This window comes from Trachinotus anak, unplaced genomic scaffold, assembly GCF_046630095.1.
Source record: "Trachinotus anak isolate AG129_WGS33_773 ecotype Australia unplaced genomic scaffold, CSIRO_AGI_Tana_v1 ptg000004l, whole genome shotgun sequence".
In the NCBI taxonomy this organism is placed as follows: domain Eukaryota; kingdom Metazoa; phylum Chordata; class Actinopteri; order Carangiformes; family Carangidae; genus Trachinotus; species Trachinotus anak.
The window spans coordinates 24,411,435-24,438,653 of record NW_027273855.1 but is presented as its reverse complement, the minus strand read 5'-3'; the positions used below and the strand labels follow the sequence as shown (position 1 = coordinate 24,438,653).

The 27,219-nt window shown below is 38.8% G+C and overlaps 2 protein-coding genes across 12 annotated transcripts; one reads left to right on the top strand and one right to left on the bottom strand.

Annotated features, from left to right (window-relative positions):
- bcas1 (brain enriched myelin associated protein 1) lies at positions 1-15,994 on the bottom strand. 11 transcript variants are annotated; one of them, XM_071477329.1, is made up of 17 exons: positions 13,993-14,201; positions 13,728-13,809; positions 13,359-13,443; positions 12,128-12,441; positions 7,274-7,453; positions 6,209-6,268; positions 5,866-5,901; positions 5,328-5,543; positions 5,095-5,175; positions 3,959-3,997; positions 3,654-3,695; positions 3,431-3,484; positions 3,064-3,102; positions 2,368-2,490; positions 2,174-2,254; positions 1,628-1,849; positions 1-1,104 (listed from the first exon to the last, which is right to left on the bottom strand). In XM_071477329.1, exons 2-17 carry the CDS (start codon positions 13,764-13,766, stop codon positions 1,024-1,026), a joined length of 1,692 nt encoding a protein of 563 aa, XP_071333430.1. In that variant the 5' UTR covers positions 13,767-13,809; positions 13,993-14,201; the 3' UTR covers positions 1-1,023. The 11 variants fall into 11 exon arrangements, with proteins under 11 accessions (XP_071333430.1, XP_071333431.1, XP_071333433.1 ...); XM_071477330.1 differs by lacking the exon at positions 5,866-5,901 and having other exon boundaries at positions 13,993-14,208; XM_071477332.1 differs by lacking the exon at positions 5,095-5,175 and having other exon boundaries at positions 13,993-14,196.
- On the top strand, positions 15,699-21,257 carry pfdn4 (prefoldin subunit 4). The gene is made up of 4 exons (XM_071477341.1): positions 15,699-15,832; positions 17,394-17,501; positions 18,094-18,234; positions 20,896-21,257. The coding sequence occupies exons 1-4, from the start codon at positions 15,743-15,745 to the stop codon at positions 21,025-21,027; spliced, it is 471 nt and encodes a 156-aa protein (XP_071333442.1). The 5' UTR covers positions 15,699-15,742; the 3' UTR covers positions 21,028-21,257.
- The last annotated feature ends 5,962 nt before the right edge of the window (positions 21,258-27,219 follow it).

The following is a 27,219-nucleotide window of genomic DNA, read 5'->3' as shown; positions in this document are numbered from 1 at the left end:
AATGGTGAACATATTTATTGTCTTCAACATAACTGAAGTTACACAAGATACACATACATAGAGGCAAACACAAGCATGATATCAGCTGCGCACATGCAAGACACAAATGACAAACACAGTAAGACGTCAGTTAAATGACTTGATACAAGGTGCTGCTATCAAATTAAAAGCAATGACTGCAAAACGTACCACGAAGGACACATTTGCACAGAAACACCTTTTTTTTTCGCCTCAGTTAGATTTGTTAAAATGAATACTTTACAATCAGTTTCCCACAGACCACTAAAGATTGTGATTTCCTGTATGGCCCAATATATGACTGTTATGATGCATACATATGTGCTGTAGTCTACATGCAGCTCACATAGAGTTAAAAAAAAAATAAAAATCTGTAAGTGCAGTTTTTATATATGAAGGTGCTCCTTTTATCAGCTCTATTAGGAGCTGTAAATCTTAAAGTCACATTTAAGTACTTATGTCATATCATTTCATATTAACCTCTGCATTGCCGCAACTGCATGATTTTCCCTGGTATGAACTGTAAAAACAGAGCCTATGTGACAACGTGTTTTTAAATTAACTGCTAAAACAAAGCATGGTACTGTATACTGCATAAGCCCAGTGTGTTAGGTTGCACGATTAGAGAGAAGTCACATTAAATGTCTGTAGAAAACGTATCACACTCACATTGCGATTCTTGTCAAGACATTTATATGACCAAATATATATATATATATATATGTATATAGGTATCTGAACAACCTCACCATCCAGTCGGCCTTCAACTATTTTTAATCACCACTAGTTCATCGACCTGCTCTCTGCTCTTTCTCACTTGCTTTTATCCCTTTATCAAGTAACCTTTCCTCTCATATTTTAAGTTCTAAACAGTAACAAAAACAAAAAAATAAATGTAGTTAAAGTAATTCAAGGGGTTGAAAGGGGGATGAGCAAGAGAGAGAGATAAAGATTGAGTAAGAGAAAGGGAGACTGTACAGGGAGACTTCAGTGTTGCCTTTGGTTTCATTTGGCCTTCTCTGCTGCTGGAGCGACGGTGACTGGCTCTGTCTGGACTCCAGCGTCTGTAGAATGACGTTTCTGACCCTGAAATTTAAAGAGAATGTTTTTTTCATTTACACTATTTACCGTACTACTCTTGTAGTACGGTAAAGACACTAGAGCTGTGTCGTCCAAGCCAAATGTGAACTTATTCTTATTTGTGCTTTATTTGAATCTCTGAAAAACCTTACCCTTTATGGTAGTTGTGGAGGGAAATTTGTAACTTGTGTTCTTTGTTTTGTTTCCCTTTTTTCCTCTCCCCCTATCGTTTCCCTAAATTCATGACTTGCAATGCTGCACAGAATGTGTCCTCTGAATTAGGTTACACCAAGGACAAAGTCAAATGTATTTACAGCAAGTTAATCAAACTGTGCCCAACAGTTTTCAGGAGGTGTAAACATGATGATGAGGCCAACACCTTTGTTTACTCAGTGAGTTGCTGCTGCCATCTAGTGGACATGAAGCAGCAACATATTGCAATATGCTTGCAATATGTTGTATGAGTTTTAAGAGTGTGTAATTTCTGTTTTGGAGTCGTAGCTGGTTGGAAAAGTGAAGCTCTCCTTACCAGATTTTTAAAGAACAGATGGATGGAGTTCCTCTTCTCCAGTTTTCTGGGAACATTGGCTGCATCATCTCCAGCTTGGGAGGCCGCTGAAGCTTGTTTGCTATCTACAACCCCCTCTGACGACTTGGCTGCTGCTTTAGGTTCCTCCTTGGTTTTAGCGCTCTGAGCTGCCTCGGCTGCTGCTGCAGCGGGGGCAGGGGTCGCCTTCTTGGGTTCAGCAGCCTGAAAAGTGTTGAGCAGTTTAAATTATTCCAGTCCTGGAGCAACGGAGAGTAACAACATCTCATGTGCTCCAGTCATGCAGCGCAGATGGACTCTGAGATGACATTTGAAGTGGCATTAAGATGTACATCTGCTGTTAGCATCCAGTCTGTCTTAGTGGTTTGCAACATTGTGAGGGATGATCACAGAAGCACTGATGTATGTTGTTATGGTTCTCAAACATAACAACAAATGGACAAAAATAGGTTTTAATACCAGATGTAATTAATGAAATCAATAATTAATAATGCATCTGCTCTCCGGGGGTAATTTGACTGTATTTACCACTCCAGTTGTTCTCCTGAGGAGCCGAACTCCACTTGTGGAGGCTGCCTGGACTTTTGTGGTCATGTGGTCTAACAGTACCTCAAATTCACATCAATCTGTTACTTTCTGTTTAGTAATTCCACCACATTCATACTCTGAGATGTTCAGATATTTCAAAGGCTTATAAAAAAATGAAGTGAATAGGTCCTTACTTTAGGCTTGAAGAGAGAAAGGAAGGATGATTTTGAGGCTGTTTTCTTCTCTTCCTGAGCAGGCGGTGGCGGCTCTGGCTTTGCGGCAGCCTCCAGGGTGCCAGCTTTTGAGGGATCCACTTTCTTTTATCAAAATGGCAGAGAGGAAAATACGTATCATGAGCTATTTACAAATTAAAGGCATGACCATCATTGAAGCTGACAGATCTGCCACCTGCAAGTGAAGGAAGAGGTAAAAAGGGGGAAAATATCCAAGATCACAGAAGAGAGGAGGCAGGAAAAAAGAACCCCGCACCTTCATGCACAAAAAGCAAAATGTTAATCTGTGAAAGGAAAAAGGAAAAGAAATGTTTCGGTCTCCACTGAAGACTCTGAGATTGTCTTTCTTTAAAGGAATAGTTTGACATTTTGGGAAATACTTTTATTTGCTTTAATGCAAAGAGTAGGATAAGAGGATTGGTACCACCCTCATATCTGTCCATTAAATATGAAGCTACAACCATGAGATGGTTAGCGTAGCTTAGCTTAGCATACAGACAAGAAGCAAGAGGAAGCAGCTAAGCTGGCTCTTTCCAAAGGTGATACAATCTTAACATGTTATTTCTCATTTGTTTAAATCTGTACAAAATGTAGTGTAAAAATGAAAAGAAAGCAAATAAGCATATTTCCCAAGAATGTAAAACTCCTTTAATTTACCTCAGCTTCTACCTCTGGCTGTGGTGCCCCATCCACCATCTGCAGGGAGCGAAAAGTTATTTATTTTCCCATCCATTCAGACACTGTATGAAGACCTGACACATCTGTCATGATGGAAAGTGTACAACATACTCCAGTGGAGTGCAGTGTGAAAGATTTAATCAAAAATAGCGTTATTTTTTATTTGTTTATTTTATTTTTTCCTTAAACTGCAAATGCCAAGTTTGATGTTTTTACTGAAATGCATGAAAGATTATTTTTGGTACAACATAATATTTGGCACATCTGTAACAACATCGTGTCAGAGATGCCTGCAGAGTGAAGAAAATTAAGAATTAATATTCCTGAGCACTTCTTGCTGATTTACCTGCTCTTCTACAACTGGCTGTGCCACCTCCTCTGCTGTCTCCTGAGGTTCAACCTTATTTTCAGAGTGAATGCAAATGAATCAAAACATGTGAAAAAAAAAAAAAAAAAAAGACCCATTGAATTTAGAACATGGTGATGTGATATAATCAGGATCAGAAGATTATTATTCTACTCCCTAAAAACAACAAAACCCTAATGTTGACAACTCTGCTTTGATTTACCTGGAGTTCAACAACTGGCTCTGGTACCTCCACTGGTGTCTCCTGCAGATTGAAACTGCTTGTTTATTCTAAACAGATGCAAATTTAAACAAGCATGCAAAATGCTATAATTTACTATATGCGTGTCTGTTATGTAACACAGACTTTATGCTTTGTAAATACTCGTGATAATTCCGTTCAAAGCAAAACCTACTGTGCTAATGAGAGGTTTGAAACCCCAGCAGGTAGATTCACACGCAGCAGAAAACATTGATAAAACAGTCCCTGAGTACAGCTGAGAAGACTGAGCAGACTCTCTGGTTTACCTGCACTTCTACTGCTGGCTGTGGTGCCTCCTTGATTGTCTGCGGGACATGAAGGAGTTCTTATTGTTAGTAAAAGTCACAACAAGACATAAAGTAAATGTCCTCAGAACCTCAGAAATGCGTGAAATATTTCAGTTATGAGAAGCTTAATATGTTAGCATAGCAGGGAATGATAACTATGTGAACAGGTTAATGGAAGAGTTTGATATTTTTCAGAATCGCTTATTCACCTATTCACACTAGAGTTAGATGAGAAAATCAATGCCACTGTCATATCAACATGGATTAAAGGGACTATTTTTAAGTTTTATCCGCCACGGACTGTGGTTTCTTGCCAGGAGAAGGCGGTGGTGACTGTCGCTTGCCAAGAGCCTCGACTGTTGCTGTCGTTACGATTCAAGAGGTTATAATACATCCTCTGAGCTGCGCTACATCTTCTAGGTTGATTGAAGGTTGTAATGAGTCACTATCACAATGTGACGAGACAGTCAGACAGCATGCTAACTTCAGCAGAAGGAAAGCTGTGATAGAGACAACATTTCTTCTAGACTGGTAAGTAAACCGCTGTTAATGCTAATGTTGGCTGTGGAGCAATAGCAAAACCTACAAATAGCTCTTTTAAACAAACACCATGTAACATTAATTAGGGAGCTGAATTATGGACACAGCCAAGCTAACTGTTTTGTCCTGTTTAACCTCCTGGCTCTAGCTTCAAAACAGAGAGTGGCATCAATCCTCCCATCAGACTCTAGGCAAGTAAACAAAAAAGTGCTACTCCCAAAATGTTAAACTTTTTTCTTTCTTCATTAAATGAAACGCTAATGCACCAAAGCACTTTTCATTAAAAATGGACTGTGGTAGAAACACCATTGCTGACTTATGACTGTTTTCCAGTGAAATCCTTGGACCAAAGTCACACTGTTATTTCATGTCTAACTGAGAAGTCACAAATGTGAATGAGAAATGCAAAACCTGATTCTCCTGGGCTGAATTTCCAAACAGGAAACAAATACCGCTGTTCCAATTATGAAAACAGCAAATTGTTCAGTTTCTGCCACCTCCAGACAAATCAGCTCTTGTTCAGTTAGTGCCAGGATGAGCCATGGTCAGTTTGTGAATATGATTATCTACTGTACCGCTGCTGCAGTCTTGGCCGGGGCACTGGCTCCACTTGCTGAAGCACCCTTGCCTTTGGATGCCTTGACACCTAGCAGTACCTCAAATTCACATACAGCATGGTTTCACACTGCGTTATAATCTGACACCCTGTGGAACATGCACTCACTGAAAGTGTACATGAATAAACACCCCTTACAATAATGATCTTATCTTGCGGTCTCCAGTTACAGCAGTTTTTTTTTTTTTTTACCTTTGGGCGGAAGAATTTGCTCAGAGTATCTTTGGCTGATTTTGCTTTTGAGGGCTCGGGTTCCTTTGCAGCAGCTTTTGGTTCTTCTTTTGGGGTGGGTTTTACGGGTTTGGCAGCTGGTTCTCCTTTGACTTCCATTTTTGGTGGCTCTGGAGGAGGTGGTGGTGGGATAGACATTCCTTTGGGTGCTGCAGGCGGTTCAGATATTTGTGCAGCCTATTCAAGAGGGAGAGAGGATGTTGAAATAATGGTTTGCTGAGTAAAAACCGTAGGAAACTGCCCACACTGTCACCTTTAACGGTAAATATGTTATATGTAATGTTAATTTTAAGTGATATGGCATCTGCAATTACATTTTTGTTCAACTTCAGCTATTAAAAATGTAATTAGTATGTAAAATGCAATTAAAATAAATAAAATAAGCAAATAAAATGTCATTAATGGCTCAGATGAACCCAGCCATATATCAGAAACCTATGTCTTTTGAATTGCAGGGTCTGTTATACAAATTAAAACATTTTATGGGCTATATGCTCACAGTAGTGGTTGCTGCTGGTTGGGTCTCCTTCTGGGACTATTTGGCAACAGAAAAAAGGAAGCAGTTAGAGAGATAAAGTTAAACTGAAGCAAACAAAAGATGCACAAAAAGCTTGGTGTACATGTCCTGTAAATGCTTAGAAATAAAATGTACTTCTTTAAAAAATCTGGAATATCCTTAATTTAAGTCACAAACAGAACAGAAACAGAAATGGATGCCAGTTACAGCAAATTTCACCAGCATTTCCCAAACATTATTGAATTCACTGATATGGCTTTGGGAATAGAACTGAATATTTTAGTGTAATTTTATGTAGTGTAATGCTTCATGAACATCTGTTCACCTGCTCTTTTGTGGCATCAGGAGTGGCTGTTTCCTTTTTGGATGTTTTAGTAGGAGCCACCTGTGCAACAAGGGAAGGAACATTAACTGTCTTCAATGTTTTTTTGCACATACCACAGAAAAAATAAGAAAAAAATGGCTAACCTTCAAATGTTAAATATGAAAGCATCATGGAGCATTATGTTTTTTTAATGTAGCTGCAGAGTAAAATGTTCAGAAACAGAGGATCTAGCTGGTGTGACAGGAACAGAAAAATAATTATTTAGATAAAACAGAAGCCTTTCATGGATGCAGACATAGGCCTTTATGGTAAGCTAACTAAGGCACACAGAGTGCACTCTGAGGTCCCTGGCAGTGCACATACAGTACATGCGCTGTCATTGTGACAGCTATTGTGCTCCGGCGATGGCGTAGGCCTGCCCTCGCTCTATCTTCACAAATCTCAACTTCCAACCGCACAGGCCTCCCTTGTGAGCTCACACTATGGGCTGAACAATAGGCCACCACATTCCCGCATGTTCAAAGACTTGATTAGCATGGGGTTAGGGCAATGGTAACTCTTTAAAACGGCATGAATCCAAAAGACAGCATGATGAAGAGGAAATACAATAGCTGCTTGTTGTGGGTTTTCCATAAGGCGCTGTCATCATGGCAGAAATTTGTTATGGATACCTTTAAACCCCCCTTTTACATACCTCAACATAAGAGGAATTACAAACAGACAAATCGAAACTAGACACAGCGTCGTCACTGTTTAATTTATTATCACTGATCTCCACATTATCAGGCAAATTACTAAATGTCTTGCCTTCAGTGGCTTTAAATAATACACACAGTTTATTTTTGTTGTTTGAGCATCTGTTTGCCTTCAGCAAGGTTGGATTTGTTTTTTTCACTTTGATTACAGCAATCTCATTTATAATTATTAATTAAATTAGTTTATTTCAAATAATAATTTATTTTAATTCAATTTGTTTTCCCTAGGCAGTGTAATTTTGAATCAGAAGCAATTAGAAATATCAAGAACATATAAACCACGCTTAATTTCTCAAATCGTGTCACTTACTAGTGTTTTGAAGAAGTTCATAACTGGATTCTCTTCAGGGTTGCTCTCCTCTTGGTTTTCCACAGGCTGACTGTCTCCGTTGTCAGTTTCGGGAGCTTTTTCTTCCACTGGACCAGGGTCTAGAGTCACACTTTCTGGCTCCGTTAATGATTCTGATTCTTGCTTTAGGTTAGCTGTCTCCTATACACCATCACAAAGAATTAGCCTTTGAGAATTATGTTAGAGCAGCAGCGCTGATATGCAAGCAGTGAGTGTCTTAATCGCAGCATTGAGATGGGAGCACAATTCCAACCATGCCTCTGCCTACTCGGGGCATTGTCAACAATCACCCTTTTATTAATGTGTGTGTCCCACCCCTCACTCATTGATATTCAACAATGTGTGAGAGTTATGCCCTAAGAAATGTCAGAAAACTCAAGTACCTTGCTATGTGCTTATGGTGCGTATCTTTAAAGCAGAGAAAGACCTGATCCTGATTTTAAGATAATTTTTTAGTGAATCTATTCTGATCTTGCTTTGTGTGTCAATTTTGATTTATTGTTTTGGCTTGATTAAAATTTCATATTCCTTTTTTATTCAAAGTAAATAATATTTTTCATTAAATACAAAGACAATGCAAATAAACTAGGAAGATAGTCATGAATGAGTGAGTTTTCATTTTTCATTTTATTGGAAAACGTGTACGAGTACTTTACAATGTCAACTTTTTGTTGATGATATATACAAATAGAGGCACTACGCATTATTGTAAGATACAAATCATTCTACAATCCAGTTGCAATTACTACGACATACCATGAAGCAAAAGATATCCTAATGAGGTAGACCAATATTTTTCAAAAGAAAAACATAATTCCTTCAACATTTTATTGCTGCTCTGTCTTTGGATCCACATGAATGGTAATAATAATAGTGTCTCCCAGTGAAGATATCTCTAAACCACCAATGCTATACACTGATTCTTCAACGACTGATGTACAAGCTGACTGCAACCTAGCCAGTAAAGCTTCCATGTCTGTACTGGTGACTGAGGTATTTTCACTGATTTCAGCACTCTGTGAGTCCATTGTTGAATCTGTTGTGTGCACACTTGATTCATTCTCTGCCTTCTCTTCAGTCTCTTCCTTGGCAATGATCTCTGGTTCTGCTTCCTCTAAAGTCACAAGGGTACATTCAGCTTCCTCTGTAATGATTTCTTCTACAATAGCCTGCAGAACAGCCTCAACACACTCTGCCACAGGCTCATCTAAAGTTACAGTTCCAGAGTTCTCCTCAACCGCAGCTGAAGCATCATCAGAATTGTCTGTTTCATGTACTGTGTCTTCGGTAACTTCATCTTCAGTTTTCTCGAGGATTACCATGAGCACTTCAGTTTGTGGTTGATGCTCACTCTCCTCGGCAGGCTCTTCAGAATCAACAGGGTCAACAACCTCCACTTCAACCACAGGTGAAGGATCAGGATCTTCCAACAGAGCTTCAGCCGGGGCAACGTTCTCCTCGTCTTGGACTGAAACACAAGGCTCGGGCTCTTCAGTGGCCTCCATTGGTGGCACATCTACTTGCACATCTTCAGGTTCTTCAACTGTGTTTTCAATGACTTCTGAAATAGCTTCAACGACTGTTTCTAGTGTGTTCTCCAACACCTCAATGATTGCGTCTTCCTCACAAGGGCTTGGATTTTTTTCTGCAGGTTCCTCTGAGATTAGAGGAATTTGTTCAGGTGTTTCAGTGCTTTCAGTTTGTGCCAAAACACCATCAGATACTTCAGTTTTTTCCTCTGCCATGTCACTGTCTTCTGTGGGTTCTTCAGAAATAGTAACCTCAACGACTTCTCCTTCAGTGGATGATTCTTGGACAGCAGTATCTTCTTCAACAGTTTCAGGCACTGCTTCAAATTCATTTGATAAAGCCTCAATAGCTTCATCATTCATCTCTTCAACAAGTTCATCTTGTTGACTTATTTCTGATACATCACCAGCTGCAGCATCATCAGTGGTGACCTCTTCATGGGCAAATTCCTCCTTAATAAGAGTCTCTGTCTCGAGTAGGGCAGGAGGTTCTTCTACAGACGTGTCTTGGTTTGCAGGTGGAGGATTTGGCTCCTCATGAGAAATCTCTGAGATTGTTTCCATCACCATAGTCACTGACTCTTCATCTGGGGAGGGAACATCATTTCCTTCCCCTGATTCTTCGTCGAGGGAAGGAACACCATTTTCTTCCCCGACCTCAGGAGTGACAACATTAGGCTCAACAACTGCCTCATCTTTGGTTTGGATAATTGTCTCTTCTATAGGCTCCTCTGGAATGGTAAGACTTACTTCCTGTTCCCCACAGAGGGGCACAAAAACTGTTGCAGCAATAACCTCTTCCTCCAGAGGGTTGTCATTATCTGCTGCAGGGTCCTCGGGAATGGTAGCAATGAGTTCAAATTCTTCAGAGAGAACATTAATTACTGCCTCTGGTATCACCTCATCACCCTCACTGATAACAGCAGAACTTGGTTCTGATTCTTCACCTGTTTCTGGTCCCACATCAGATATCACATCTTCACCAATCTCAGCAGTTTCATCTGTCGCGGTAACTTCAAGAATTGACTCGGGCTCGACTTCACCATCAGGAGAATCTTCAGGAAATTCCTCAGTGATGATAAGCTCATTGGAAGACACCTCTACAATGATAATTTGTTCCTCTGGGCAGCTATCACACTTCTCTGAAGATTCATTGTCAGTCACAGGGCTGAGTTCATCTTGTTGACTTATTTCTGATACATCACCAGCTGCAGCATCATCAGTGGTGACCTCTTCATGGGCAGATTCCTCCTTAATAAGAGTCTCTGTCTCGAGTAGGGCAGGAGGTTCTTCTACAGACGTGTCTTGATTTGCAGGTGGAGGATTTGGCTCCTCATGAGAAATCTGCGAGATTGTTTCCATCACCATAGTCATTGACTCTTCATCTGGGGAGGGAACATCATTTCCTTCCCCTGATTCTTCGTCGAGGGAGGGAACACCATTTTCTTCCCCGACCTCAGGAGTGACAACATTAGGCTCAGGTTCACTGGGTTCAATCAGCACTACATCAGCTGACATGTCTCCAGCTCCTTCATCCTTGTCATCAGTAATTACTTCATCCACTCTTGGCTCTGACGTGTTTACAGAAGTGTAGTCAGTGGATTCAGAAACAGCAGCGAAAACTGCCTCAACACAATCTGCCACCACTTTAGGAAGAGAAGAGACCACCCATGTCACAGTTTCCTCGTCCTTACTTTCCTCCACAACTATTTCTTCTGGTTCTGTAAGGATTTCTGGCTCAGTTTCCTCAGGTACAGTAATACTCTCTTCTGCAGTATTGCAGTGGCAGATTTCAAAATTATCAGTAACTTCCACCCGCTCTGCTCTAAACATTATATCCTCATATACATTGTTCTCCGTGACAGCCATGTCTTCACTGATGATCCCAGCTGTCTGATTGTCTGAGGGTTCCTCATTTACAGTCTCTTCAACAGCCTCCTCAGCAATTATAACAACAGATTCATTCAGTGCATCTTCTTCAGTTGTTGCCTCCTCTGGGCCCCCAGAATTTACAGTTGTGTTGTCATCATTGCCAGTTTGCGTTGAAATATCAGCTTCAGTTTTTATGTCCGTTTGTGTTGATCTTTCAGCTTTTTCATGTGGATATTCAACCTCCTCTTGGTGCTCAGTGATGATCATGTAGGCAGCCTCTTCTCCACTTGAGTTCAACTCCTTTATCATGAAAATCAACATTCATGTTTAGATAAAATACATTTGGTTTTTGCCTCTGGGACAAATATGATTATAATGTTCTTGATCATGGTCTGTCTACACTGAGTGACCAGAAAAATTGAGGACTGTGTCAGAGAGATGTTGATTCTACTGTATGGAGGTTGTAGCATGTGGTGTTGATGTATCGGACTGCATTGTAATGTAAGATAATTCTGTCATTTTTTCTACTCCATATACACTAAGTACTGTAAATGAGGTGGACAAATGATAAACATCTTTCATTGTAATGCTGTCCAATAGAAAACCACCACATACACACCACAGAATTCAATCAAGGTACCAATCAATGTATTTATTTCAGGGCTGGTCTATTGCAGTGTAGTACATTTTAGAGATATTTCTGTGGTCTCTCAGTAACTGTTTTGAGATTACACAAATTGATTCGTTTTTCTTTTGCAATATGTTTTTAGGATGGTTTATGTACTGTTAAAAGTGAAATTATTAAGAAATTCTAAATCTAAGTTATTCCAAGTGGTTTGGCAGGCAGATTGTTTTGGAGATTAGTGTAAAACTGTAAAGGGTATTGTTCTATTTTTTTTTTTTTCAATCAACCAAGGCCATGAAAAGACAACAACCAACAATTTGTTAGTCCATCTTAAAATCTTAAAAATGTGTCACAAATATAAAAATTTTTTTTTTAAGGCTAAATAATTTCCTCAAACACTTAGGTACTCTAGTTTTTGCAGTAGTTACTCAGATTATTTTCACTTAAAACACATTTGTTTCAAGCCAGTATTTCAGGCAGTAGAACAGTGAACAGTGTGAGACTGACTCAAAATAGGCTGCACAGTATCCATGTTCATCGAAATATAAAAGAGTATGTCACCCAGTATGATTGTGTGGCTCATTGATGTGCTTGAAATGGACTACAATGGAGCTCTATGGTAAAGAGGAAGAAGATACACTGTATCAGGCTTTGGCCACACAGGCCATACTTGTTAGGAAAATCAGTTCATTGTTGGTTTTGGTCTTTTCATGGGACTTGTTGACAATAAAGAAATAGAGAATATCTCTTTACATATCCTTTAAAAAGAAACACAAAAAGTCTACTCACCGGCTGTGGATCAGTGGCAGAAGAACTTACGTCCGTTTCATCTTCATTTGACATCTCTTTTTCTTGAACGCTCTCGACAACAGCTGGAGGCTCCGCTTTCTTTTTGAACATTTTGCCAAAAAGACGAACTTTTTCCCCTTTACTTTTTTTGATCTCTTCCTTCGGGATGGTGGGTTCAGGGGTTTCTGAAATAATTGGGGCCTCAACAGGTGGACTTTCAGATTCAACTATCACGAACTCAGGCTCAGTTGATTCTGTAGCAAGGTTTAAAGAGAAGGGCTCGCCATTTTGTTGGAGTATGGTCTCACCGTTAACTGCAACAAAAAGAAGAATGTGTGATCAAAATCTAACAAAAGATTTGGTTCATGCACCAAATTTCAAAATATATGTTTGGACCTGCTATCACCAAAGTGACTGACAACTCTTTCAATACACAAACTAAAAAAACTGAATTGCTAGTTGTTGTTTTTTTTTAAATTATTTTTTAAGTTATAATTCAAATTGTATATGTATATACAGTATGTTCTTTATCTTGTAAATGTTACTGATTGGCAATCTGTTTCAGATAAGTTGTGATTTCTGTCATTTCAAATCTGTGCTGCAATAATTTATCTTATTTAATAATAGCATATGTAGAACCTTTGCACTAGTTCACAGTTGTTACTGCTGTTAGATGCTAAGCTCTTTGCATGCAACATTAAACCCATGCATGAGATCTACTTGTGCAATGCTCCATGAAGTAAACATGGGCTAGTCAATTGAAGAAGGTTACATTATCTCCAGCGTCAACATGAGCTCTTAGACAAACCATTGAGAATCTCACAGTATTATTGTCACTGCAGGGACACAAACCACATCATGACAGGTCAAATAGTTGCTCCTTGTCAGTATCTTAGACTACGCCTATAGTTTACATTGGTAAACTCAAGAAACAGTCCAGCTGGGAGTCACTGTGTTTACAGAGTATTATAAGAGTCCAAAGGACTGATCCAATGTAGACATGGAAAGATCAGCTGATTTTATCTGTCACAGACTGATATAAAGTATTTTAAGAAAGATAAGATACAATTGAACAGAATAAAGAAGAGTGAAAACCAATTATTTCATTCTGAGATATTCTTTAAGTCTTGTCTGCATTTATGTATTAGTGCTGTTATTTTACAGATGAGTCATTATCATTTATTGTTCATGTTATTTATCTTAATAAGAAATAAAAATACACATCACTCACCAGCAATCTCCAATCCATTGGATGTGATGTTTGCAGAGAGGCCATTTGCTGATCCATTTTCATGCTTCTCATGAATTGTTCCATTCTATGAAGAAAATTATAAAGAAAAATTATGTAAGAATATATGCACTTCAGAGGACATTGTCCACAAGGGGGTTTAAATTTTTAAATTTCAAGAGAAGCACAGGCTTTGACTGTAAAGAGACATCTAAACAATCAAGCATTTTGGAAATGCTGGGGGTTCAACACTCAAGCAGCAACTAACATTTACTTTTTCCATATGTGTTGTGCCTCTGATTTAGAGACAGCAAAGTTCTGGATACTACAGATGCCTCGTTGCAGGTTTGTGTATAATTTGCATCACTTTACCTTGGTTATCTCTTTGCTCTTGGAATGCTCGTTTCCCATATTTTTTCCCAGATCAGATCAACAGCTTTCAACTCAAATTCAACTGAAACAAACGAAATGGAAAAAACAGAAACGTGGTTTTGTCACGTTACACTGACAAGCAAAGATTTACAACAAATAAAGACTAACTTCCATGTGAATGTGGCTAAGTAATTATGTAAAGTCATTTGCACATCTCTTCGCATTTTTCTAATGTCTTAACTTTAGTGTCATTGAAATGTCTTACCTTGTTACACCTCTGCAAGTCAAGCAAGTGATATCCTCCTCAAGAAAAAAAATATGAGCAGTGTCTGTCGCTCTGTCAGAAAGATGGAGCCGCTGATCCTGTCCAACTGTGTACATAGGCTGTTGTTAACAGGCTATTTTATGTGTGCTTTAAAATGGGTGGGACTGTTTTTGAGTAATCAATTGGATTTCCTCCAGTGAAAAGCCCGCCATCCGCCCAGCAGACTGTTGGTAAAAGCACATGATTAGCTCACAATAATCTCTCTGTGAATTCTCCGAAAATAACCTGACAATCATAATGAGGTTACACTCCAATCAAGCACACTTTGATAAGGTGGTGCATCACACTTTTGTTGACAAATGTAGCTGGGAAGTAACAGGATGTGTATTAAGGATATTGGTCTGACACGGTTCCACACTGTCAAAACAAAAACAAATACATTTACACTTACAACCCTGTTCTTTTGATTTGGTTATTGCGGTTTTGAAGAGAAAGCATTTTATCATTTAGGTCATTACACTCAAAGTTGTTTTAAGATTCCGATTCAGGGTTTGTTGGTACGAATCCATTTGAAAAATTAATCAAAGCGACATCTATCCATTGTATTACTTTGAAATTATTTGATAAAAACATTTTTTTGAGTTGCAATCTGCTTTATTGTCTAAGTTAATCAAGACAGACAAAGAGCACTGTAATGAAATCATCCGTCTTCAAATGCCTCCACATGGTCACATTTAAATGCCTTTGAAGGCCTGTCAATGTATCAATAGACACAGAGCGATCTGAGAGGCATTCACTTATCAAAGAAAAACAGACAGTAGTTCGTCATTTGATTTATTCCTTCTGTTATTATTCTCATCTTTATGTTTTGTTTGTTACTTTTGTGAGTAAATGTGCAGTGATCATGCTGATTAAAGCTCCCTAACGCTCATTTTGTTTTACTCTTTAAAACCTCCAAGAATCCAAGCCTGTTTATGCAAATCAACCAAACCACAAAGTAGAGCTATGTGTGTTTTACCCCTGCTGTATTTATTGAATTTATTATGTCAAGGCTTGGAATCCTTGAGCACAATGTCCCAATTGTAGCATATAGCTATGCGCATCGAGGTGGGAGTTGGATTCCCCTGTTTGGATTGTGCATTTCTGACTTCATGCAAAGCCTGCAGCTGAGAGACCTCAAGCAAACTCTTCATGATGTACCAACGCATAACAGCCTACTAGTTTTATTAGTGGCACGACCCTCACAAAAAGGCCATTGATTTAAAGACTTGTAGGAAGAAATAATATATCAACTCAGGTCAACACAGTATGATTCCTCATCATACAGCCCAACTACAACCCTGTGTAACAGCACTTACCTATCTTTGATGATGTATTCAGTAAATATTTGAAATTGGGTGCAGTACTGTTTGCTGTAGAAATATTTACAGAGCAGCAGTTCCGGTTGATATAATAACTAGTCTGACATATTCGAAGCAAGGTTGCACATTTCTTGAGATAATTAATTGTAACTGTGAACCAAACTGGGTGAATTGTCTATTATGGTGAAAGTGATAGAGTGTCTTCGTTTATGTGTGTTCATCTGTGAGTTAAGAGCCACGTTTCATGCTACTTTACACCTTGTTTATTTGAATACCAGCTGTCCGGACAGGTGACAACCAGAATATAACATTTAATGGACAGAACTGATGAAATTAGTCATTTTACTGTTGTATTTTACTGGAACAGTCCAGATTTCTCTTACCGCTAGATGGCGGTGGAGCTATATTGTGGAGTTCAGTCCTGCTGTCTTTGTGCACTCGAAGAAGCCAAGATGGCAGCCACTGTGAAGGGACCTGTAGTAAGTTAAAGATATATATATATATATATTTTAAAAATCTTTCTTGTGTTGGTGGCATCCCGTCGCTTTCAAGCCTGGGGCTGCAAATAAAGACGTGTACAACTGCGTGTGTAAGAAACAGCCGCGGTGACTGGAGTCAGAGACTTAAAATCCCAGTCACACCCTCGTGTAGCGCAGTGTTAGCATCCACTGTTAAATGTTAGCTTGGAAGCTAATGCGCTAGCAAGATTAATCCTGTGATTTGTTGACTGTTCCCCTGTTGACTGTAACTGAGAGTTCCCCAGCCTGATAATAATAATAAGCAGACTAATTAAGTAGTAATAATATTTGGTAAATAGCTAAACGAGGGCTGTGATACTCGATAACGCCACTTGCTAGCTAAAGTTAGCTACATTGACCATGAGTTATATTTAGTGAACGGCAGGTTTATTATGGTCGGTTTAACCAGATTCCCAGTGGAGCGAATTTGCTGATTATATTTACTCAAGTACTGTGCACAAGTACAAATTTGAAGTACATGTACTCCAGTGGACAGTTTCCATTTCGTGACACTTGATACTTCTGCTGTACTGTATTTCAGAGGGAGATATTGTCCTCTTTCATACTCTGCTTAGTAACTTAAATTACTAGTGACTAAACAAATCAACATTTTTGCATACAAAATATGTGAGGTTCTTATAAAATGCAATGCTTTGTTACAAATTAAACTACCCAACAGAATAGATAAGTAGCTAGGAACAATTAATTTAGTGATTAGTCACATCACAACTATACATGTGTTGTTGTATTGGACTGCATTATATTCTACTGTGTTTCTGTTGTTTTTCTGCCCCATACACAGTATATACTGTAAATGATGTATAATACTGTCCAATATTAAACCACCAAAGCTTCAAAACATACCACAGAATTGAATTATTATACTACTCAGTGTATTTATTGGAGCACTGGTGTATTGCAGTGTATTACATTTTAGATATATTTGCTCTATATATGCAGTGATGTAGTTGTTTTACTGATTACACAAATTATTTCATTCTATTTTTGCAATATGTTTTTGGAATGGTTTCTGTACTGCTAAAAGTGATATTATTAAGAAACTCAAAATCTGATTTCAAGCAATTTGGCAAGCACCTCTACCCACGTGTCAGAGGAAAATACTGCACTTTTTTTACTCCACAACATATATTTACCAGCTACACTTACAAATTACTTTGCAGCATGAAAAAACTGTTACAATTATGTAAAATGTGCATTGCTACTATCTATCTAACATGGGTAAAATTAGCTTCACTGGAGCCAGCTATAGTGCCAATAAACTCAATGTGGATGTATTAGTTACAATAAGTTAATGGTATAATAATGTATCATAACAGAGACTATTTTTCCTGCATCTATTCAAGCACATTTTGCTGATAATACTCAGCGTACTTTTACTAAACACTCTGATTGCAGAACTTTTGTGGGACTGGTGTATTTTTACACTGTGTTGGGTTTTTTTTTTCTTTTTATTTAAATGAAAGACCTTCTTTCACAACAGCTAATTTCCTCTTGTTTGCAGGCGGTTGAAGATGTGAATGTCACTTTTGAGGACCAACAGAAGATCAATAAATTTGCCAGGAACACGAGTCGGATGACAGAACTGAAAAGTGAAATAGATGCAAAGAAAGTAAGCACAGAGTAATAATGGGGTTTGGGAATAATAACATTTTGTTTAGACCTGATACTTACTCTCATACAATCCTCTCACTGTTTAACAGGATATTTGATAATGTATTTGCATGTTGTTGTCAGTTTATTTTCTTTACACCTAGCAAGGGATAACCTTGTTTAAAGCATAAGTCTTATTTTCATGAATGTTATAATATTCAGTGTTTGTTGAAACTGTTAAAGAGAGGCATTGATTCAACTTAATGGTTGTTTTGGTTATTTTCTGTATGTGTAATTTTGGTGCTGTTGAACTTCATTGCTTTACTGAAAGATTTTTCTAATATTCAGTCTGTCCTCACTGATAAACATTAAGAGTGCAAAATACTGAAAACACCTCTCAGAGTAAAACAATATAATTAATCAGCATTGGAAATTACAGCCTCCAAAGTGACCATAAGGTTGAATAGTGATTCCTTTCTACGGCAGGTTGTTGAGATAAGTCACAGTTGTGTGTGTGGTGTGCAGAGAACTGCAGCTGCTACATTACTAATAGTAATTTGTTAACAGCCGTCATTGAGACTCTGTAATGGTCTGCTAATGTCTCCATGCAGAAATCGCTGCAGGACTTACAGGATGCCAGTGATGACCTGATGATGTTAGATGACGACGCTCTATTGATCCCTTATCAAATTGGTGATGTCTTTATCAGTCACACCCAGGAAGAAACACAAGAGATGCTGGAGGCTGCAAAGGTTGGTTTCTTAATGCACTTGTGCACACTTGTAATCATCAGTTAAAGGCCATCATTAAGGTCATCAAGTTAAAGGACTTTGGGGTGGAATTTTTTAGCATATAATGATTGATACAGAAACTCATTTGATAAGCTGTTAGGCTCAGATCACAAGCTGAATTTTGCCTGCATCCTGGCAACGGAAGTTAGTCTATTCGTCACGAACATTTCCTTGATCTTGATCACCTTTCATCTAACTGCTTTGAAGCAACATCAGATCATGATCCATTTAAGCGCGCTTAGAATGAAGCATTGTTCAGTGGCAAATGTTTTCAAAGCTTTTTATTTCGATAAATACATTTAATGAAATGTATTAATAAGTTAACTAATAAGTGGTACTAAGTAAAAGTTGTTTAATAGTTGGATTGAAAAATGAACCACACTAAATGCATTCTGCTGTAGGATTACCTAAGCATTTTTTAAACATTTTGAAAAGCCTTATTGCTTTAACATTATTAAACAGTTACATTTACACACAGTTACATTTACAATTACACACATTACAATAAGGTCGAGGTTGTGAAACAACGAACAAAATCTTAAGCCAACGTGGGTGAAATCTGTAGTGTTCATGTAATGTTCTTGCAGCTGAATCTTTTTGAGATCAATATGCTGTTTTTAAGCTGAAAAAATGGCTTCCATTGAAAGTCATCCTGTTCAGAACGTGTCATCTGAAGGACTTTGCTGCCACAAAAGGCTCTGAAAGAAAAGCACGTTTCCCATGCTTCATGCGCCCGTTCACACACCATATTAAAATTCATTTTTGCTGTGTTCCTCCACGTGCTCTCTCATGGAGAGAGCTGTCATAGTCCTCCAAAAGAAATTCTGAAATAAAATAGTTGAGGTATGCACAGAACTCTAAACCTCTCCAGACTCTGTCACTGACAAATGCAGCTGAAATGCAGTTGATAATTACTTTCATTGCCACTCAATGCTCATTCATTTACTGTATTTGTGAAAATCTCTCCACAGGACATTTGAATGTGTTGAATAAAAATGTGTAACACAATATCCAAACTTGAAACAGACTTTGCAAACTATAACTACTTTTTGCTAAAGTGAAGAACATATTTTTATTTCTAAAATGTGCTGACATTTTCAGATTACTGTTTAGACCAATAAATACACCAGAAATCATAACATGTTTTTGCAAACACACGCATTCTTCATCTTTATGAATTGTGTTACAGATTTGTGCATTTTTGTGATAAACTCACAGGTCAGTACTCATGTTTTTGTGACTTAATGGCAACTTATTTTTACAATTTTCCACTTTTAAACATTGTTAGCAATAAAAAAGTCCCAGTGTTCAGTCCAGAAAAGCTGTAATTGTACTTTCTTCCTGTCAAGGACCCAAAAGTAGATGGTTTTGAGTCCAGATTGGCTCTGTTTCAGGTACAAATGTAACATTTAAAGGGAGAGTTCAACAGCTTGACAAAGGTAACAATCACGTTAAATCATAACAAACATTATCACAGAGCACTTTACAGATTAAGGTCAAGACCTTAGCAGCGTCTGCCTCGACCGGTCGGTTGAGAGGAGACAAATCCTCACTGTTACGAGCCAACAAGACTTCGGACATGTCAGTGGTAATGATCTTCTCATCTTGCTCCTTGCAAGACAGCAAATAATTTCACAAAATGTAGAACTGTTCCTTTAAAGTGATAGTTTGGGTTATTTGACGTGAGGTTGTGTGAGGTACTTATCTATAGTCAGTGTGTTACCTGCAGTAGATTCAGATCAGCACGCTCCCTGAAGCTGCAGGAGCGGCGGTGAACGATGTGCTGCTGTGGACAAGGACAGCAAAAATATGTGTTTTAAACACGTGGAAAACATGCCCATAGAAAAAAAGCTATTATCAGTTGAAGTGTGTTTATATTTTGAATATTTTCACTGCTTTATCCTGCCATCAAACAGCCCTTTGTTTCGGTAGTTCAACAGTTGAAAAAACGTAGCTCCAATGGAACCACATCCACACATCGCTCAGCTTAGATAATAAAGCAGATGCTTATCCTGGCATAAATACGTACCTCACACAAGCCCTCATCAAATAACCCAAACTATCACTTTAAGGGTTGGAGCAGGTGAGATTGAGTAGAACAACATACTACAGATTGTCGGCTCAGGCTCAGATGGCCGTTTCCACAGAGGGGCGCTTGAGATCCTCCTCGGTGCACCAGTGGGAGAAGAGCTGGGCAGCGTCAGTGTCAGTGCTTCACAGACGTTGACCCACAGAGAGAGAGGGTAGGCACTGAACAAGGCAGATTTTAGATTAGACCAAGTCCTCCCTTCTGTCACCTCAGCATGTCTCTGGTTGTCCTCGTCTTTACACCTTCATCACACAACAAAAACACACTGCACAGGCCTGTGCAGATTGATGTGGAGACGTCTGCGACACAGTGAATGACAGATGTGTTGAAAACAGCTCATTATGATCATGCACATTTATACACAGTCATTTACGTTTTCTCCTCCCGACGTTAGAATGTGTTTTTGATGACACAACTAAAAGTCATCTGTAAAACCTGGTTTATGTAAATGTCTTAACCCTGTTGTTGGCCGCCTTCTGTGGGGAGTTTGCAGTGGCTGTTGTATAATTGTAGTTTCCATGTTCTGTGACCAGGAAGCACTGGAGCAGGAGGTCAAAGGTCTTGAGAAGCAAGTGTCAGCGATACAGGATGTGTTGGGGGATCTGAAGGTCCAGCTCTACGCCAAGTTCGGTAACAACATTAACCTGGAGGCAGATGAAAGTTGAGCAGGGAAACGGACATTGACAGCTGCCCCGACACGGACTTTTATTTTTCACGCAGCTCTCGCATCACATCCACAGGACACATTCGACAACAAAGCGTCAACATGAACAGCGTAGGTTTGTGCCGTCTGGCTTTTGTTTACACAGATGTTGTGTGTATGTGTTAAGTTTTGGCAAACAAATTCATGAAGACAACAAAGGAGATTAAATAAATGCACATCATTTCTAATGTATTTTAATTGGCTCCTTATTTAATGTTCATGTTATGTTTTTTTTCCTAACTCGGTTGATCAAGCTGAAGTAAAAAACATGAGGAACAAAACAGCTGTGTCGCATTTTAACTTCCAGCAAATATAACAGTCTGAAACACTCTGCACAAGAACCCATTTCATTTGTGACCCTGCTGCATATTTGTCTCCCCTAAAGGTTTGATTGAAATAAATGAAAACTCCTCTCAGCAGTTGCTCGCTGCGTTGTGAATGTTACTTTGAAATGAAAGTGCTCAGAAGGAGCCGACCTGTGCGACCTTGTTTTTGTGGTGTTAAGACTTCATCCCACGTCCAAATTTCTTACTTAAGTTATCTCATCTTAATCCTTGGCCGCAGCGTTTTAATTAGACATCATGTAGCAAATGAAGGAATAGAAACCTCGTCCTGAAATCCACAGACCTGTCTGGATTTCAGAGACAGAGTTGAAGCAGTTCTCATTAAGAGAGGAAAAATAAATCTACACAGACACTTTTTAGATTTGGTCATTCATGCAGTTGTGGGTGAGAACGGAGGCTTTGGTTGTGGTGGACAGTCTTTCTAGAGGCACAAAAGTCAGTGCATGTTTTTTGAAGTCTTCGCAGCTGAGTGGTCACAAGCACCTCATGCAAAACCAGCTCATGACAGGCTGAAGGGGGGGTCAGACGAGTCCGGTCTTATTTCATCAAACTAAAACTGAAAATTCTTGAGCTGGACAGTGACACGTAGGATCAAAACCATAACTTTTGTTTGTCACTGATTTCACTGCGTAATGCTCACTCATTGGCATCCAGACTAAGACGGATGTGAAGATTACATGTAAGAGAAAAGTCTTTTATAAAACCAAACTTAAGTGTTTCTTGAAGGTTTTCTCACACAGTTGCATTTGTGACTCATTAACAGCATCTTGAGGAGTCGTGACATGTCTCAGATAAAGTCACATTTAATGGCAAAGTTGTGATACAAAGGGAGGGAAATGACTTCCTGTTTCTACAGTAGATATAAAATTATCAAGGCTTGTGATTCTCAATGAGCTGTTAATGTGTTTAGTATATTAGAGCTGCATTATTCAGAAAATTAATTGGCTGATATTTTGATCGTCAGTTGTTAATTTGAAAGAAAAAAATTCACTGGTTCCATCTTTTCAAATATTATTATTTTCTGGTTTTGTTAATCTGTGATTGTTAATAGTATATTTTTTTATTTTGGACTGTTAGAATAAAAAGCACATTTTATAGACCAGCATTTAATAACAGATAAATCAAGAAAAAAAATCTCTAAATGAATCAATAATGAAAATAATTATTAGTTGCAGAACTGTAGTATACAAATGTTAGTTAATTAATCTTTATTTGCACCAGCAAAAAATATAATGAACATTAATAGATGTTTTTAATTGGCTCAAGAAGGCGTCTTACAAAAAATGGTAACATTTAAAATTAGATTCAGTCAAACAAGAGACAAAAGAAGTCTAATAACAAGAGTATCTGATAGAGAACCCACTGAGTCACAGTCTTAGAAGAAGCATATAATTTCCACATTTGTGCGTGACAACTGAATAAATGATAATGTCGCCAAATCAGGCAGAAACACACACTTGTAGTTTAAAATGTGTTTATTTTAGTAAGAAACTGATGTTGCAGCAATTCAGCAAATCAATCCGTGGATCAAAGTAATGCTTAGTGACCTTAAAGTTCTTCTCACAAATAAAATAATAATGAATTCTGGTGAAATTGTAATAAGAGTGTGTTCTCTGAATATCTGTACTCCATTTTCAGATAATTCTATGTGCAGTGGCAAGAAAAACTAAGTGAACCCTTTGGAATTATGTATAAACATGTCCTGAAATAAGGTTAGATCTTCATCCCAGTTACTATTATGAACAAACACAATCTATTTTCACTAATAACACACAAATCATTGTGTTGTATCTTTTCCATGTTGAAAACAACATTCAAACATTCACAGTGTGGGTGGAAAAGTATGTAAACCCCTTGGCTAATAAAAGTTACCTGGAGTTGGGAGTTGTCAAATCTGGAGTCCAGTCAAGGAAACAAGATTTTGAGGGAGGTGTGGGTTAGAGGAACGTCATCCCAAAGGAGAAGTACAGTGGAGGGAGGAGCAGGATTTGGGGCTTTGCTGCCTCTGGGCCTGGACAGCTCCACATCATCGAGGGGAAAATGGAAAAAAGTTTGTCAAGGTCTCTTACAGGATAACGTCAGGGTGGGCGTGTGATGCAGCAGGACGATGACCCTAAATACTGGAGTAAATCCACTACAGAAAATCCCTCATTTGGAGTCAGAACCCAGACCTTCACCCAGCAGAGATGCTGTGGATTGACCTGAAGAGAGTTGTTTGCACCAGACGTCCTCAGAATATACCTGAGCTGAAGCAGTTGGTCCAAAATTCCTCCTGAACATTGAGCAGCTACTGGAGGAACTTGTTAGAGGTTATTGGTGCCAAAAGAGGTTAGACCAGTTAATAAATCCAAGGGTTTGCCTACTTTTACAGAAGATTATAATTGTTTGTGTGATATTATCTTGGAGGCACTGTCTACATTTGCGACTTAGATGAAGATAAAAATCACATTTTATGACCAGTTAATGCAGAAAACAGGTCATTCTAAAGGGTTCGCATCATTTTTCTTGCCACTGTGATGCTGCTGCATGGCTGGTGGATCCTGCAAATATCAACAATGCACAAACCTCATTAAATCATGCCCTCAAGTGTGGCCTGCATGAGCTAATAAAACATCTGAAAAAAAGAAAAAATGCAGAGCTTGAAGTTATAGCAGACACCTCTGGAGGATCGAGATCTCAATTAACAAGTTTCTCCTCCCGGTGGGTTTCCTGCTGAACATTCATAGCTATGATTAAGAGGAACTCCACCCACACAGGCTTGTCTTCATGCACAGCTTGTTAAACCCCAGCTCAGACGAACACACATGGAAATGACTGGACTTATTTCCCTGATGGCCTTGTTTACTCCGTGTCTCTACCCCCAACCCTCTTCCCCCCTCTCTCTTTCTGTCTTTATCTTTCTGTCCTCTCACTCCCCTGCTTCCAGTGATGACACAGATGTTGATATTTATTCTCTGTGCAGTTGGCGAGAGCTTTCAGAGCTCAGCCTTAAAATTAGTATGATTTCCACTGAAGAAGCCAGCATCACTTATTAGTTAAATAAGGTGGGATGTAGTCTGACAGAATCCGGCGATTGGTATTTTCTTACAATTACAGCAGTAGAAATAATAATAATTGGACTAAAATATGACAAATATATCCACTGAACACTGTAATGGGATCCTTAACTGTATGTCAGTTATTTGCCTTATTGAAATGTCAAAATATGTTGATTATAATGAACAGAATCTCAGAAAATAAAGTATATAAATGTGATATTCATTGATTCTTTTTAAGTCCAAGCTGACCGCAGTAACAGCAGAAACAGACCAGAGGGTGTCTCTGTCTCCCCAGTAATATTACAGTGAACTCAAATAGCTTTAAGTAGCATCAAGAGAAGCTCTCTGAGTTTATTGGATTCAGCTGCAGATTGTAAATATTTAACTAATATGTCCAACATGGTCAAGGATTATGAATGAGATGTAGAGAAAATAACAAACTGTAAGATGCTTTTTAAATATAGTAAAGAGTCATTCAGCAATCATATGCTTTAGTGTGTGTGATGATCCCACAACCACATTTTATTCAAAGCCACCCTCCACTTTCTTAGTGAGGTATAATCTAGTAGTCGGTACAGGTTTGGCCCGTGGTCGGCGTCCTCCTCAAAGAGTTTGTGCACACTCTGTCACTTTCAGCTGTGGTGCTACAGTGAAGAATTGTGTTTGCTCACTGTCTCTGTATGTTAGCCTAAATGTCAGGAGAGTCAACCCTGATGGTTTGAAAAATCCATAGCAGCTACAGCCATTCTTCATCACTTCCAGCTGCTCTCGCTCAGCCAGGCTTTTTATTCATCACAGGAGAGGAGCAATCTTAACATTTTCCCAAAGGCACAATGTAACATGCAGCTCATACTGTGGACATTAGTTGTATTTGCAAAATAAAATCTGTGCATATAGGTCTAGTTTTTCCCACATGTTGGCCTTTTAGGAACCTAGACTTATTTTTGATATTCATTGAACAATTACATCACAGTGATAAATGAGGTGACATAAGGACATAAAGACTGCACGGTCTGATTTGAATATAGTATGTGTGAGATTAAATTATTTGTTAATTGATTGTGAGAAGATTAGTTAATCATTCATCATTTTTCTGTCACTATGTGCTGGATATTGTTGGGTTATGTGGTGCTGGTTGCGCAAAACAAGACATTTGTCACTTTAGGGTGATGGACATTTTTCATTGTCTTTTCACATTTTGTCAATCGATTAATCGATTTGTTTGGTCTACAAAATGTGAGAAGTGAATTTAGCAGCCCTACACTGAGACCACTGGACCACCTGGATGCCCCAGTCAGCCAGATTTGAAAACCCAGCTGAGTTTCTGAGTGATGGGGCAGGATATGAGGGTCCTTATCGTTGACAGCTGCAGTGCAACACATTATGAGAGAATGTCAAGTAAGCTACAGTCTCTCATGGGGATTAAGTAGCGAATCCTAAAAAGCACAGAGCAAGATTGAGTGCAGTTTAGAGACCACGTATCAGGGGCTGTGAGTGGCACAATGCAGCGACGGGTCATTTTGGAGGCAGAGCTTAAACTGCATGGACCGAAGGCCTGATAAGTTTTGTGTTAGACTTTTAAGACTAATTAATTTGTTGATAATGAATTCCTTCCCTACACCTCCAGTGGACAGGGACTCTGGATTGCTCTACGTGCGGAGGCTGAGGACTACGCTGGGATATCCACTGTCATTCATTTCATTACTGTCCATCAAGCTGATCAGCCAAGACAATAAAGGCACACTTCCACTGCGGCAGCGCATGAATCATCTGAATGATGAAGACAAGTCTTTCTGTGGACTCATCCCTCCGTGAGCACGAGTGAGCGTCTGTGTGTGTGTGAGTGTGTGTCATCAGTGTAGCAATCAGGACTTATAAGTGCTTTGAAAACAAATTGGTGTCCCAGAGCCAACATCCAGTGGTTTATTTAAAGATTTGTTTATCTTTCATTTATGAATTGCTGAATTGGAAATTAAAACTTCCACCCGTGTTTCATCCAGTCTCCGTCTAGAATACCTAAAAATGTGTGGGAGTCTTAGCTTGTAAGTTTCCATCACTTATCTGCTTTAATCAGAGCCCCCTAATATGCTGAGAATATGACTTCAGAAAATGCATTTCCATATCCAGCATGGAACAATGGACCAAATAACTCACCGTATGAAGGACAGTAGAATGCCTCTAAATATTTCAATGAATATCATTACCAAAGACTGAATTTATGTCAGTTACATTGCAAAGACTTTGGAGAAACAGACACATCCAGGCTGTTGGGAGACAATCGGAATTACTCATCTATTCCAAGAGGCAGCCGACATTTTAAACCTCACCAAATATTTGATTAGTGATGTTACATATTAATGGAACCAGTACATTTAAAACACTGGTGACTTTAGCCACACTTTTCATGGTCCATTACAATTTGCACTGACATTAATGGTTCCCAGAGGAAGTACACTGACCTTGGTGACACCCTTACTTTTCCATGAGAACCATAAGGGTGTCATATTTAGTTTTTAATTAAATATCTCAACAACTACTGGATGGATTGCAGAAGGGATTCGGTTCAGATATCCATGGGGCCCAGAGGATGAATCCTTATGGTGATTGTTGAGTTCGTACAGCGCCACCAGCAGATCAAGATTCTCAATAATACAGTGAAATGTCTCAACGTCTACCAGATGGTTTGGCTCTGAATTTTGTCCAGACATTCATGTTCTCCTGATGATGAATCTAATAGAGTGGGAGTGGAGTGGAGTGGAGTGGAGTGGGAGG